The sequence below is a fragment of the Salvia splendens genome, chromosome 14, assembly GCF_004379255.2.
Source record: "Salvia splendens isolate huo1 chromosome 14, SspV2, whole genome shotgun sequence".
Taxonomy (NCBI): Eukaryota; Viridiplantae; Streptophyta; class Magnoliopsida; order Lamiales; family Lamiaceae; genus Salvia; species Salvia splendens.
In genome coordinates this window covers 29,727,694-29,742,646 of record NC_056045.1, presented here as the reverse complement: position 1 = coordinate 29,742,646, position 14,953 = coordinate 29,727,694, and the positions used below count along the sequence as shown (strand labels likewise).

The following is a 14,953-nucleotide window of genomic DNA, read 5'->3' as shown; positions in this document are numbered from 1 at the left end:
CATCAACAAAAGGGTAATATTGTCATTATATTATCATATCATAATTTTCATTTTTTTATATCAATATAGTGTATTACAAATATTAACACAATGACATGAGTATTTCAACACAAGTATACGAAAATATCAACACGGTTTTATTGAGATTTTACATGCGTTATGTTGAGGATTTTACATGCATTATATTGAGATTTTTTGATGTATTTGTTGAAAAAAATTTGTTTATCAACATATACGAAAACTAAAATAATAATCATGAAATTCCATTATCCGAACGTCGTCGGAACATATGCAATTGAGATCTTGTCAGAATCCTTATAAAATTACTTTTAAATTGATATATTTTTTGCGAAAAATTAATTTAAATCGAGTGAGTTATGTAAATTTAAAGTTTTGGAATAATTTTAATAAGATAGAATTGACATTAATACCCTTTACTTTTATTTAATAATTATTTAAATTTAAAATATAATGTAGTTGGCATTAGCAATTGATCATTTTATTTAATAATTATTTAAATTTAAAATATAATGTAGTTGGCATTAGCAATTGATCAGGTCCCTATAATTGCAAATAAACCCAAATTTCCCAATTTTTCCGGACTAATTATAAATCAATTCTAATTTTCTTTTATGCTTTTCATTGCAGCGTCTTTAATCTGATGTATAGAAATGGAAGAAAGCATCAACTACCAATTTTCAATGAAAAATACAGTAACAGCATGTTTCTCAACATTATACATTCTAATAATGAAATGATGCAAATGAAATTATTTTATGCACAAGAACACTCGATCCACAAAAGAATAAATTTCAATTTTGAATGATTTGCAATTTAAAAACACTCTGATCTCATTCTATTCACAACTCACATCGTGTCTTGAGACCTATCATCATGTATGATACCCGAGCTCCGGTGCCCGTCCCTTGGGTCCGACCGGCCTGAGCTCATCCCGTCTCATTGGAAGCGACCCAGAGCGGCTCCTACCAAAATCTGTCCTTGTTGACGCTCAAATAACCCGACATCACTTTCCCACCGGTGTTCCTCATGCCGTCTATGAGGAAGCACCACGTCGAGCCCAATGCTCCAATGAAGAAGTCGGCCTCCGTGGCCATCAAGAAATTCACGAGAGGATAATTGGTGCTCGTCTCCCTGCCAAGGCTCGCCTCATAGGTCGCCATCGTGATGTTCCCTGCTTGTCGTGTCACGTTCGTGTAGTGAAACCTCCAGCCCTCGTATGATTTTGATCTGTCAACGACATCCTAGAAACGCAAACGCTTCAACACTTAGCAATATACACAACGGACGTAGTGAAAGACGCGCCAAACGAATGGAGAGATAAATAACCTGCATTTCAGTAGAAAGCCACACACGATTCAGATGTGGGAAGCGCCTCCGAACCTTCTCTGCTAGCTTCATGTAATCGTCGAATCCTACCACCTTCATTTCACACGCCTTATCGCCCATCCTCACGTGCATGCTTAACAAGGGACGGGGAAGCCATGGTTTGTGATTCGACCATACGAATCTTTCTATATCAAGCTTGCTCTCTTGTTCGGCCTGCAGGAATGGAAATAAACGCGTAAAATTTAATTTCTTTCCATATCACATCAGTGAAACTTGAACTGAAAATGACTAACCTCGAAAAGATTTTTTGAGGAAGATGCAAGAACCATTTTCGCAGCTTCCCATCCGAATGCAGTGTGTCGAGCAATGTTCATCAAGTTGCACGTATACTCGGACTGAAACCTCATGAGGTAGTGAATTGCCTAGCAAACCGATTTCGTTAAGCATTGAACTAAGAAACACATGCTCTTGAGTTGAGGCCGTGATAGTTTACCTGAGCTCGCCACCATCTACGATCCATTTTACGATGATGAAGTAACAAGCTCCCGTTTATTTCTGTCGTTGGCTGCATAATACTCCATGGATTTCCCCATGCCCTGAAGCATAATATTTTAGTTAGAGTTGCAAATTTCGAGACAGTCGAATGCTAAATTCAATACCTAGGTACATGTCCTGCCCATATTTCTTTGGAAGTATAGTTTTCTTTCACTGTTATAATACCCTTTCCCCATGCTGCTTTGTCGTCCTTAAGTTCAAAGGCTCGTTTCCTGCATTCCGGGGACGTCTCTGGGATGAAATAACACGACCATCTAGAGCGTGACGAACCTACATAAAAGCAAGTCGAATACTATAACGGAATTTCATAACTTAAGCACCATTTGAAGTGTTTACAACTAGATACAGAGCAACTAGAAGCTTTCGACAGACTCACGACATATAAGAATTTCAACACAGAGACGATTTTTCTACGGATGATAGTATACTCATGAAACCTCGCAAACAAAAAATTAGAGCGTCCAAGAATCATGCAAGGCCGATGATAACTAGGAAGCATGACTTCAACTTGTTAACTATCGACCAATAATGTGATAATTTAGTATCATGAGTCGAAATTACTACCTCTACAACGATATGAAATATGTACCTTTACAACCAGCATGATCAGCTCTATTGTAGTAGTCTGTGACTAACACCCTCTTTTCATTGATTGCAATAGCAAGTAGACCGCACATTCCTGCAAGTTGCGCTCCAATGCCAAATCCCGGCAATCTCTCCCAATCCGCTACTAGAAACTTCACACTAGGATCGTTGCAGTCCACGGGATGTTGATGAAGCCACAAGTCCCTCTGCACTTTCCTCGTGAGAGGGTAGTTTTCCTCGTCTGATCCCATGATCTGACAAAATCCATCTGTCATGAGGATTAAGACGAAACATTCTACAGCAGTATATCATTGTAACACGTAACTAAGTGCACAAATTTATGCAAATACCATAAAATGCATTCAACGTCGAAGCTAACAGGCAACATAGTTCATACCCAGGGTGGATAAGCTCCTTGAGATATTACATGATCCCTGTATTGCTTAAGCTGCTCTTCAACGGGCAACAACGGAAGGTAGTCCAACAGCCCTTTCCAAACTGTCCATGGTGGGAAGCTCCCATTCGGAAGGCGTGCATCAAGACGATGATTCATTTCGCCACTCAACTTGCAATCCTGCAAATGAGGGGCTCTCGGAACATGTAATCTGTTCAATCTTATCTGGCCAGTCGATTCACCAAGTAGGTCGCTCCATGCTTTATATAGTAACGAAACATTCTCCTCTGTCCTTTCATACACGACTTTTTCAGTCTCATTGATAAAGGTCCTGCAGTCTCCACCTACATCATCAGGGAAATTGAGAGAGATACTCATTTGGCACAAGCTTGCAAATAGACACAAGAACAACGAATAACAGCAAGCTTTCATTGCAGAATTCCAAAACTCAGGTCGGATTTTCTTGATTGAAGAATTCAAGTTAATGATTATAAAATGTTTCCAAGCCAACTAAATGCAGGGATTACTAATGCGTAAGGGGAGAGTTGATCATAACACAAAACTGCATTTAGCTCTTAACTTTCTTGATTGTATTAATCAATGCATCGACATAAACAAGACTCAAACCACACAGCTATTGGTTTGTGGATTCTGTGGCACTGTTCTACACTTTATTCTGGACTTACACATATAATACTTATGCACATTGAATTCCAAGATTTTAAGTCCTTCTTTAGTAACAGTCCTTATGTCCGAAAAGGAAGTACGAGTGAGGCGATATTCAAGCAAGAAATTAGCTGCTTGGATACATATTATGGTTTGTGTATCTTGGAAGCTTTATGATCAAAGTAAGGTCTTTGCTTTTTGCCTAGGAATGAAGGGGAAAAGGTAAGTTGCTTGTGGAGAAAGGCTATAAAGAAAGGAAAAGTGTGGTTATTGATCATTTGATCTCCATGTTTACTCCAAAACCCAAAACTAATAATTCTCTCTCTATTTGCTTCTGGAGAAAGACTATAAATAAAGGAAAAGTGAGGTTATTGATCATTTGATACCATGTTTACTCCAAAACCAAAAAGTTCTCTCTCTCTCTCTCTCTCTCTCTCTCTCACACACACACACACACACACACACACACACAATATTGCCAAGGAATGAAGGGGAAAAAGGAGGTAAGTTGGCTTCTGGAGAAAGGCTATCAAGAAAGAAAAAGTGAGGATTTTGATCATCCTATTACCATGTTTGCTCAAAACTAAAAACTTATAGTAAGATTCTCTCTCTCTCTCTCTCTCTCATGGCTGTATTGCCAAGGAATGAAGGGAAAATGAGGAATGTTGCTTCTGGAGAAAGGCTATCAAGAAAAGAAAAGTAAGGTTATTGATCATTCCATCACCTTGTTTACTCCAAAACCAAAAACTAACAGTATAATATTCTCTCTCTCTCAAGTGCGGTTATTGATCATCTCATCACCATGTTTACACCAAAACCAAAAACTAAAAAGTATATTCTCTCTCTCTTTTCATGGCTCCAAACCAGTGCCCTTATCTGTAAGAACAAAAATGCCAAGAAAAAGATGAAAATACAACATACACTCTCTATAAAGAACTCTTGCCAAAATCATAAAGCAAGAAAAGAATCTTAAAAAGTCAATCAATCAACTCTCTCTCTCTGATGGCCTAAACCAGTGTGGCATTATGAATGAACTGCAAACACTAAAGCCCAGTATCATGCAACAGCAAATATGTGCAAAAAAGGAAACAAGGATCTTGAAAAATTAACATAATCACAATTACCGATTGATGATGATGTAGAAGAATTGGGAGCAGAAATCCCAGGAGAGAAGAGAGAGATGGAAACACCACCAAAAGAGGAGGCAGAAAATGAGGTAAGGGCAGCTAGAAACACAGAGGTGATGCAAACACCACACAGAAATCCCACCACACAAATTTGGCATGGAAATGAACTCCCCATTTGGAAAGCTCTTTGTGAAACCACTCTCTCCAGAGACTTATGATTCAACCCCTCCATTTTTCAAAATTCAAGAAAAATGAGAATTGTGCTTCCAACCAAACAACTCCCAACTGCAAAATCACATGAACTTTGATTCACATTTGCACTTTCCCTCCCATTTTATGCCCTCAACCAGAATTACCACCAACATTTATGATTGCAGAAAAAGTGCCTGAAAAAGTAGACCAAAATGTTCATAATTCAACACTCACACACTATTTAAACACACACAAACAGAGCTTTACAGAAATCAAGATAAGAATCCATGCACAGAAAAGCTATAGACATTATAAATTTTACAAAAGCAAGTAATTTCGGTTTAGAAATTTTGGCAAAAAAATTCAGCTGTTTCCACAGAGTAAAGCTCACAAACAGAGCAAATGGGGAGAAGGCAAGATGGTGACTTTAATCCAAAATTAAATAAAATTCAGCAAAATGGTTGAAAAAGAAAGGGGAGAAGTGAAGTGACAAATGCGCAAAGAAACCATGCAAAGTGACACGGGGGCTAATCTACTCCCATTTCTTTATTTTATTCGAAAAAGAATTAAAATAAATACAGCTCAATCATGACAAAAGCTGAAAAACTTATCTAGAAATGAATGAACTGCGGCACACAAGATTAGATTTTTATTCAAGAAATGATGGATAAAAATAAACGCAGTACAAGTTGGAGCAAGAAAAGAAAACCCCACCCCCACAAAATTAAAATATGAGAGAGGAAGGAACAAAAATGAGACATGGACAAATCACAATCCCCTGAATATTCAGTTTCAAAGTTGCAGACTTTGCAGTGGAACAGTGGTGAATTTTTGTTCTTTTCTTTTTGGGAACTGTTTTCCTTTTCTTGAAACAAAAACACACCTACTGTGTGTCTACTATGTGTGGTTGGGTTGTTGTTTACTCTACTTTTATCATAAGTCAATTTGTATATTTCTTGTCATCTATCTTACTTTTGCATTCTTTGATATAGTAATTAGTATAGTATAATTAATTGATCTTCTTCATTTGTAAAAGTAGAGAAAAAGTTTTTTAATTCGATGGCTTGTTAGTTACACTAAGGGCATCATTAACCCCGTCCCGGATTTGGGCCCCAAGTCTCCTCCACATCATCATTCCCCTAAATTTGAGTCCCGGGCAACAACTGCTCTAACCCTGCACGCCTCAACCCGGGCCGCAACTAATAAATGACACTATTCACAACTTCAACTTATTTTACTCGTAAAATAGAATACGCTGAGCAATTATAACACGAGAAATTCATTTTTAATACAAAATAATAAATTATAAACTAAAAAATATAAAAAAAATTAGAATATTAAAAAAAGTGCAAAAAAATTAAAAAAAAATTTTAAAAAGTGCAAAAAAACTCTCCATCTTCTTCCTCTTTCTCCTTCTTCTTCCTCTCCCCCTCCCTCTTCTTCCTCTTCCAAATGCATAAAAATTCAGAAATTGGTGAACAGTAGCGGCCCGAACCCCCTCCAACCGGAAGCTCCATTGCCCGCCAGGCCGGACCCCGGAACCGGCCTGGGCCGGAACTTCCTCCCGTCCGACGCGCGTCTCGGGCCGGGACTCGCGATTTGCGGCCCGGCCTGTTGCGTTAATGGTGCTCTAATGACTACAACTGAGTTGTTTTAATCACTGATGATAATAATAATTAATGATTTAAGTTAACAGAGCAGAAGTTAATGGGAGATTAAAGCATGTTTGCGTATTTAACAGGCATTAAATTGAATTGCATGTGCCACTATGGAATTTTATTTCGAAATTTAATGAGTTTTATAATTGTACTATGTATATGATTATTTATTAGAGCATCCGCAATAGAACGGATGTCCCGGCGGATATCCCAAAAAACATCCGGCCACGTCATAAGGACATCTCATTTCACAATAGCGTACATCCCAATAATAAAAAAAATTTAAAAATTCGGACGTCCGCGGAAACCGACAGACGACCTTTCGTCCGCAAGGGACGTCCGTGTCCGTCAATGACGACGCAATAGCGGACTTTCGGAACGGACGTCGCGCACGCCAGTCAGACGTCTGTCCCGACGTCCGCTATTGCGGATGCTATTAGTGGAACCCTTCATGTGGATTTTATTTTACTTATAAATAAAAGATACACGTAATCAAGAATTTAACTAATGTGGAACTTGACTCAAAATGATTGGATACCGATATTTTGATTAAATTTTGTTATCAAATAATTTAGATTAAATTAATCATATAACTTAGAAACTTTCCGAGACATGAGGGGCACATGCACTTAAATATATCATAGAAAAAACAATACTAATATATTTTCGAGAAAAATGAATATAAAGGCGAAGAAAAAAACTCAAATCTCAACATTTGATTCGTAAGCAATGTAATATGAAACGGGAGTATCAAAAGCATGGAATATGAAATGGAAAATGGAAACCACATTCGACTAGCATTTTCCACCAACTACCTCCTCCGTCCGTGAATAGGAATCCCGCTTTTTCATTTTAGTTCGTCTGCGAATAGGAGTTCCGGTTCGCTTTTACCATAAATGGTAATAGCATCCACAATGGATGCCCTAGTAGTTGTCACATAAACATTTCTTAGTCCGACCCTTCTTTCTGCAATGGTTTCGCCCTAGTGTTCGCCTTATCAATTAAACTCAATTTACATTTAATTTTTAATATTATTAATTTTTGTTTTTATTTTTAATTACAAAAATACCAAAATATATTATATTCTACAAAACATAATCTTTCACTAATTCACGGATCTGTCTTTTAGTATGGATCATTGTGAAATTTTAGTTTTTTATTTTTATTTTTAAAATGATTTTTTAATTAATAATTGATTTTTTATAATAAAAAATTGTTTTTTTAGTTAAATATTTTTTTATCGTCTTCGGGCGTCGTCGTCCGACGCTTTGCAATGGGCGCCCGATCGGTGCCCGACTCAGACGACCGAACATTCAGTTGTCTCACTCGTCCGCTCGATCGGTCATCCGCCTGCAACGAGTGGACGATCGGGCATCCATTGCGGATGCTCTAATAGGGTCTCACCTTCCACTAACTCATTTCACTCACATTTCATTTAAAACTAATTTATACAAGTGAGACCCCTATTCAACTAACTTTTTTCCACTCACTTTTTAAATATTTCTTAAAACCCGTGCCGCCAAGAAATTAGACTCCTAATAGCGGATAGAGGGAGTCAGTGGCGGATCCAAAAATTTCTCATTCGGGGGTACGATAAATTATTACAACTTTTCAAAGCTTCAAAATCTAACCAATTCTTTTTATTTTTTTCAATTTTTTTCCCAATCAAAATTTATGATTTTATTTGTTATTAAAAAAATGTACAGAAGAGAATTGGAAAGATATATAATATGACCAAGTGATATACATGGAATTAAAATATATTAGTATATTTATAAAAACTTAAAATGATGAACATATGAAAAAAATTTCTTTGAAGGATTTGAAAAACAGAAAGAATAAATATATGTGCTAATTGTGTAGGTTTCAAATGTATTAAAATATTTTTAAAAAGCTAAAATGATGCAATTATAAAAAAAATGCTTTAAAAGATTTGAAAAACAGAAAAAATAAATATATATGTGAATTGTGTAGGTTTCAACTTTCAAATGCATTAATATTTAAAAAAATGCATAAGATTTAATAAAACACAAAAATAAAGATATCAGCATTAGATGGGTTTCTATTTTAGAATGGCGAGCGGCGTTTGAGGGGATTCAAACTTGGCTCTTTGCTGTGTAAGGAGAGGAAAATACCGCTAGGCAAGTCTGCGAGTTATTGCTAGTTATATCTAATAATGTTATAATGACAAGTTTTGGGGTACAGTGGTACCCCTTGTTCCCACGTGGCTCCGCCGCCACTGGAGGGAGTACATTTCTTAGAATCCGAAGCCGAGTCAACTTATGTCTATCAGTCGTGAATCAAGAAAATATTGTTTTAGAATTATTACGTTAAGAATGTATGATCATTATATAACATAATTAGTATGAACAAATTGGAAACTAAATTATTGTAGTATGCATGCTCCCTAGTTCTTTGTTTTGATTATGATACGAGTTATAATCATGATAAAAATATAATTAGCTACTTGAAATAACACAAAGAAATCTCACAAATTCTGATAAAATATAGTTTACTAAATAAAATGCATACCTGATCATCTTAGCCTCATTCACTTTTAATTAAATGTGAACATTTAAATAAATTAAATATTAAAAAAAATGCTTCAAATTGAACTATTGTGCAATTTGCAATAGTAAGTGTGTCTTTAAACGATTTAATTACAGTATAAATTTCAGCAACTGTCTATAGTTTTGTTTTTTGAAGAGATAGGAGTATTAAATATCATTCCAACCCCAATCCCTAACGGTCACATTTTACAAACTTATTGCTTAAATATAAAAGCCTCTCAATCCCATCTGCACAAACCATTTCTCACCAAAAAGTTAGAACATACTCCAAAAAATTCAAGAAAAGTTTTTGGGTATTCAAATTGAAACATGGGATGTTTTCCTGCTTGTTTTGGCCATGTAAGAAGTGATCTCGCCACTAAAAAGGTAAGTCCAAACCTCGTGTTTGTATGTTTTTTGTGTGTGTAGAAATGAATTGTGTTAGCTAGCAATATATTAATTATATAAATGTGTGATTTTGTTGTTTGGTTTTAGTGTTTGTCACAGGATGAATCTGTCAAATTCTTACCAGAAAAGACAGAATCAATGAAAGTGGAGGAGACTGTTGATCCCATCAAACTTGCTTCACAGTTATCTGAGTAAGCTTATATATACCACTTTCTTTGTGTATTTTTGGGAAATTTATCAACAACCATCAATTATGCTTATACACATATTGGTTGTTTAATCAGAGATATTAGCAAGGAAAAAGAAGAAGAAGAAACAGTTTGCAATCACTCAAATGTCAAGAAAATTAGTAAAAGCAGCAGCAAAAGTGATAGTACTAGTTTGGTGGAATGTGGAAATGGCAAAGTTGAAATGGAGAGAGGGAATGAGAGAGAAGATCAAGAAACCAGTAGTCATGTTGTTCAAGAAGAGTCTTGCTGCAGCTCTCTCTTCACTCTATCCATAGATTCTAGGAAGCATTTTTTAGCTGCAGAAATGGGAGAAAAAGAGGTTAGCAGCCTACTCAAGACTGAAGATCCCATGATTAAGCAATGTTTCTTTGACAAGTCGAAGTCGGGGAGTGATAGTCCGTGCAGAGGGAAAGGCGATGAGAAGGCGGTCGAGATGAGCCTCTCGAGCTGGTTAGCTGAGAAGTCACCACAGAACTCACCGGAGAGTGAGAACAACTATGGAGACAGGCTGAGAGTGATTGCAGAAATCAGCAAGTTGAATGGGGTGGTTCCATCGACAACAACATCGTGTTGCAGTGGTGGTGATGATCAGCTGGGTGTCGGGACGGTGGGTCGGTATTGGCAGCAGAGGGGCGCCGTTGGTGAGGCGGAGGACGGAGAAGTTTCGAGTTCTGGGAAGTGTTGAGGCTTCTTAGCTTGTATTTGATCTCAGATGAATTGATGTCAGTTATATATAGGAACCATTTGTTGTACTGATTCAAGATGAATTAAGTTTATAATTTACTCATGTCCATTTTTTTCGATTCCAATATAAAAGTAGCAACAAAATGGAACTACAAACTATTTCCAATGCACAACAAATAAATGGAGTTTCTGCCCATATTCTTACTTTTATTGAACAAGAATGTAAAATTGATTAAATTTAATCTACAAAAGCTAAGCAAATGGCATTATACATATCTTCGGTTGGAGAGAATAGTTTAGGAGGAAAGATTTCAGCACAATCTTCCTGTAAATGCTGCAGCCGTGAAGATGAGAACCGATATCAGCGTTCATTGTAGGTCCGATATGACCGGGCAGTGGCCACGAAGGCTCGACTTGTAGAACTGTAATTGTTAAATAGCTGCAGCTAAGTGTCCAATTGGTGAAGGAAAAGCATATCTATTATACATCATGAAATAGCCTCCTAATTTGATCAACTGACGCGGGCATCAATGTGACCGGGCAGCGTTTGTACTGCACGAAGAATATTAACAACGTTAAAAGAACTCAACATCCATTGAGCATCCTGAATGGAGTCATCACAAAGCTTGATCAGTTTCTCACCACTGAATTCAGCTATCCTCACACAAAAAAGGGATTGCGGGTACGAACATGTTTCCAAATAATAGTGAGTACGTTGTAAGAGAAGAGATCCTGACCTGATTGGTATATTTGAATACACAGGTATAGCAAAACACGAATCCTGAAACAGCCATTACTGATGGGTTTGCACGCTTCTGCAAACATAACGGGCATAGTGTCCTATCTGGAGGTAGTGGAATCCCCTCTTTCGCAACCTGTTTAGAAGAAATATTTTGGAAAAGGAGCAAACTATGAATTTCCACACAGAAAGGACATTTAGACCGACTCTGCAGGATGTTAAGAGGCAAAAATAAAGAGAGAAGTAAATGCAATTATCTTTCAAGGTGAGCAATGACCTTTGGAGGCGGTGGTGGAGGAGGAGGAGGATATACGGTTGGGGCTGACATTCTTTCTTCAGCTGACTGGTACCACCATTCCATCATCTGAGCAATCACATATTAGTACACTAAGCAAGAGTAAATCACAGAGAAAATACAAATCCAAAGAATGAATAAATAAAACCTCTAAAAGACATAAAACGGGTACTTCTTAGAGTAGTTGCCAGAAATCTGAAGACAGTAAAAGTCATCCCGGACACACTGAAACTCTATAAGATCCACAACTATATAGGTCCGGTCCCTCATGGAACCATTTTTTACTATAAAAAAATTACGTTATGCTAACACATTGAAGACTAGGTATATTCATATCAGCTTCAAATAACAGCAAATAGCAACTTTGATGCAATGGTACACAACGGCTTTGAGTAGTTAGTTTAGGAAGTGCATATGGCAATACTTACTTTGAAGAAAAATACAGCTGCAATCAAACCAGTCTGGGCATAGTCAAGAACTGCATATGCACAGGTGAGTAAACCACCTTGTAGTGCCTGAAATGAAATTCAGAAAATTGACCAGTAAGTATATTATCAAAACTCTAACAAACTGTTTTGGTATTCAAATTTTGAACAATAAAGCAAAATCTACAGGCACACCTTTAGCCAAGGGGAGCCTCGTAATCTCTCTCGTTCACGACTTCTTATTTTTGAAATTCTGGAAGATGTATCCATCTATCTTGACATCAGAAAAAAGACAAGCTCAAGATAACATAAGAAGTGAATGCACATAACAAGAAGGATGCTTGCTAAATCCAAAATACTGTTATTAATGATATTAGACAGTTGATGGGAAATAAATTCAACTAATTTATTGGTACGTAAGCCTACAACATTAGTGAGGAACACATCACTGTAAAAAATAAGAACTTTAGAACTAAACTACAAATGCAAATATCATGAAATTGAAACAACAGGCATGCTTCCTGTCCTAAATGAAGCATTAGACCTCTGTTAGTAACAACATCTAGTAGTACATATTCCAGGCATGACATATTCCAAACATCAAAATATACACCTAAGAAGCACTTGTGAGTTTTATTTACTACTGACCCAAACTGGATTTTCTGATGTATTAAGTTTATAATTAAATAAAAGATGTACATGAGAAAAATCAAGATATGCATAAAAAGAAATCATTTGAGACTCAAGAAAACTTCAGCACGGAAAACTTACCACCTCTTGACCAGTTGCTCGACAAACATGAATGCCAAGTGCATGTAACCCCAGAGAGTAGAACCCAGTGGCATCCAACAAGTACAATAGCTGATAGGCAAAAGATAATCCTGCATATCAGAACCAGAAGAATGATGAAATAAACTCAGGTTAAATAATGAAAGACAAATCATAATCCTACATCACTCCAACTGATAATATCATTATCAATTACATGAGTAGTTCTGACAAAGGAAAAGTATAGGCAACAACCAACAGATCCGAGCTTTTCTAGTCAACCTCAAATATGATCAATCAAAGAAACTACAAATAATTCAAACGGTGAGGGAAAAAAACGTACGGACCTTCATTTCCAGCATGCAGCCAAGGGTAGCAAGCACCAACAATCTTCCTTACCCTCTTGATGCATCGATGTCTAGCTGATGCTTCAATATTTGAGCCATCCCTTGACCCAAAGGAATCATTGTCTCTACTAACAAAGTCACCATCAAACCTTTCATCGCTATCTCCCCAAAGACTTGCCTGCAGATTAGCTTCTCTTTCCCTGTTGTAGGTTGATTGGAGTTTTGACTTCAAATACGGTAAAACAACCTGCCAAAAGCAGAAGCATCATTGATCATGAATCAAAATACTAATGAAGAAGAAAACTGAAAGGAATGCTAACTCTGCAACAGGTAAAAATACAATGTAGCAGATAAATCTCAAAATAAGTATAAACAAGTCCTCAATTTACGTGACACCTAATTAAGATTCTTACCAGAAATACAACTGAAAGCACTTTTTGACGTTTACGCAAGCCCGTGTGACGGACCTCATCAGCGGAATTTGTAAGCAAGTTGCTCTTTTTCAATTTAATCTTAGCACCCCTTCGCCGTAAGCCATATAATGATTCTGAAAAGGAAGCATCTGAAGAATAGATTGGAAGAAATCAGCATATGGTAACCGTGCACCAATCAGTACGCAAGTTGGAATTGAACAGTCCCCGTGACTCCCCCTTAGTAGCAGAATCCAATAGAGTAATGTTCACAGAATATTAAAAACCAAATTTGTGAAGTGCAGTTACTGAGTCGAGTTTCACCTGTAGTGCGCAAACTGTGAGTTTCAAGGACTAGCATAAGCAGGGCAAAAAACTCGTCTTCATAATCCAAGATTTTATGAATGAAGGGTCTTCTCAGAGCAAATACCTGCAGGTAAGAGACGAAATTTCACCTCAAATCCGCCCCACCGATTATATAACCAGAAAATTATCATCATCATGAGCTAGAAGACTCAAGAAATGAAGTCTCTAAGATTGAATTCATCAAGTAAATACACAAGGCAGCAATAACAGATTATATCTTATAGGTTTTACAACGTAACATCCACTTTTTTTCATCCAACCACAATAAATAAGCAGATAATATCCAAGATAATTCCTTTTGTATTTTTTTGTCGTCAAATTCGACAGATAACGCATAGTTAATCAAACAGAATTAAGTTGATTAATTATAAAGCTTAGGCTCCTACTCTATCAATCATCGAAATTTAAGAAATTCCAGCATCTCGAGATAATTCCGCCGCGTCGTAAGTAAGCAAACATCATTGAATTACAGTTTGTCAACGAAAATCGAAATTGCAGCTAGAGGAATAGGGAATTGAGAAGGCAAAGGTGCAGGAAGTGAGAAGAAGATACGTACGCCAAGCGAGTAAGTGAGGGCGGCGCGTACACTTGACGGCAGCTGCTGGGCGGCTGACATTTCGAAAAATGTCGGCCGCGTACCTTGGCCTCCCACCTGAAACAACATCTCCTCTCTCTCTCTCTCCACTCTTCCTCCTCTTCTTCGCTGCTTTTGATGAGAATCATGAGATTGGCGATTTGCTCCTCACAAAGAGTATAGATTTTCAATTGAGTCCAAAAGTTTCTGATAAATTCCTAAAGACCCCTCAATTATTCGGGTTTTGCGAATGTCTATCTTTGGTCAATTTTATCAGGTTAATGAACGCTTAATGATTTATCAAATATTCTAAATTATGAACTTTATTAAATTATCTCTACTTTTATTTATATTAATTGTGTTTTAATTGGTTTCAATCTATCAATTTTATCTCACTCCTTGTCTCAATTCTATTGCCAATACATGGAGAATTCAATAGTATAAAAATTGATAAATAGTTCAAAGATTGAAAACATAATTGGAAAATTAAAAACAAATAATTGTTAAATATTATGGATCGTCTAATGAATCAAGATCCATCCAATAATTGTTGGGTCGAAGTTATAAATTGATATTTGATAGTAGTATATTTATGATTTTATTGATAAGTAATTTTCCACATACAAGCCAAGAG

The 14,953-nt window shown here is 36.7% G+C and overlaps 3 protein-coding genes across 6 annotated transcripts; 1 reads left to right on the top strand and 2 right to left on the bottom strand.

The window, feature by feature from the left end:
- Window positions 1–666: 666 nt before the first annotated feature.
- LOC121765861 lies at window positions 667–5,686 on the bottom strand. 2 transcript variants are annotated; one of them, XM_042162135.1, is made up of 9 exons: window positions 5,581–5,686; window positions 4,672–5,060; window positions 2,885–3,225; window positions 2,492–2,741; window positions 2,007–2,172; window positions 1,841–1,943; window positions 1,641–1,769; window positions 1,348–1,560; window positions 667–1,262 (listed from the first exon to the last, which is right to left on the bottom strand). In XM_042162135.1, exons 2-9 carry the CDS (start codon window positions 4,904–4,906, stop codon window positions 984–986), a joined length of 1,716 nt encoding a protein of 571 aa, XP_042018069.1. In that variant the 5' UTR covers window positions 4,907–5,060; window positions 5,581–5,686; the 3' UTR covers window positions 667–983. The 2 variants fall into 2 exon arrangements, with proteins under 2 accessions (XP_042018069.1, XP_042018068.1); XM_042162134.1 differs by lacking the exon at window positions 5,581–5,686 and having other exon boundaries at window positions 4,672–5,511.
- Window positions 5,687–9,336: 3,650 nt separating this feature from the next.
- LOC121764015 lies at window positions 9,337–10,494 on the top strand. Its single transcript, XM_042160109.1, has 3 exons — window positions 9,337–9,460; window positions 9,569–9,672; window positions 9,766–10,494. Exons 1-3 carry the CDS (start codon window positions 9,404–9,406, stop codon window positions 10,394–10,396), a joined length of 792 nt encoding a protein of 263 aa, XP_042016043.1. The 5' UTR covers window positions 9,337–9,403; the 3' UTR covers window positions 10,397–10,494.
- A 78-nt stretch (window positions 10,495–10,572) lies between these two features.
- LOC121764014 (peroxisome biogenesis protein 12-like) lies at window positions 10,573–14,463 on the bottom strand. 3 transcript variants are annotated; one of them, XM_042160106.1, is made up of 10 exons: window positions 14,302–14,463; window positions 13,704–13,809; window positions 13,383–13,531; window positions 12,970–13,216; window positions 12,626–12,735; window positions 12,050–12,124; window positions 11,858–11,944; window positions 11,412–11,498; window positions 11,133–11,270; window positions 10,573–10,999 (listed from the first exon to the last, which is right to left on the bottom strand). In XM_042160106.1, exons 1-10 carry the CDS (start codon window positions 14,407–14,409, stop codon window positions 10,907–10,909), a joined length of 1,200 nt encoding a protein of 399 aa, XP_042016040.1. In that variant the 5' UTR covers window positions 14,410–14,463; the 3' UTR covers window positions 10,573–10,906. The 3 variants fall into 3 exon arrangements, with proteins under 3 accessions (XP_042016040.1, XP_042016042.1, XP_042016041.1); XM_042160108.1 differs by having other exon boundaries at window positions 10,573–10,947; window positions 14,302–14,461; XM_042160107.1 differs by lacking the exon at window positions 10,573–10,999 and having other exon boundaries at window positions 11,012–11,270.
- Between the last annotated feature and the right edge of the window lie 490 nt (window positions 14,464–14,953).

What these genes read in the sequence shown, in the direction of transcription:
- LOC121764014 (XM_042160106.1), bottom strand. Translation starts at nt 14,409, where the DNA reads ATGTTGTTTCAGGTGGGAGGCCAAGGTACGCGGCCGACATTTTTCGAA. An exon ending in TCACAGTTTGCGCACTACAG is followed by an intron (nt 13,532 to 13,703) that starts GTGAAACTCGAC and finishes TCTATTCTTCAG; the next exon opens with ATGCTTCCTTTTCAGAATCA. An exon ending in GAGCAACTGGTCAAGAGGTG is followed by an intron (nt 12,125 to 12,625) that starts GTAAGTTTTCCG and finishes ATGTCAAGATAG; the next exon opens with ATGGATACATCTTCCAGAAT.
- LOC121765861 (XM_042162135.1), bottom strand. Translation starts at nt 4,906, where the DNA reads ATGGAGGGGTTGAATCATAAGTCTCTGGAGAGAGTGGTTTCACAAAGA. An exon ending in CCTCAAAAAATCTTTTCGAG is followed by an intron (nt 1,561 to 1,640) that starts GTTAGTCATTTT and finishes CCATTCCTGCAG; the next exon opens with GCCGAACAAGAGAGCAAGCT. An exon ending in GGCTTTCTACTGAAATGCAG is followed by an intron (nt 1,263 to 1,347) that starts GTTATTTATCTC and finishes TTGCGTTTCTAG; the next exon opens with GATGTCGTTGACAGATCAAA.
- LOC121764015 (XM_042160109.1), top strand. Translation starts at nt 9,404, where the DNA reads ATGGGATGTTTTCCTGCTTGTTTTGGCCATGTAAGAAGTGATCTCGCC. An exon ending in GTGATCTCGCCACTAAAAAG is followed by an intron (nt 9,461 to 9,568) that starts GTAAGTCCAAAC and finishes GTTTGGTTTTAG; the next exon opens with TGTTTGTCACAGGATGAATC. An exon ending in CTTGCTTCACAGTTATCTGA is followed by an intron (nt 9,673 to 9,765) that starts GTAAGCTTATAT and finishes TTGTTTAATCAG; the next exon opens with AGATATTAGCAAGGAAAAAG.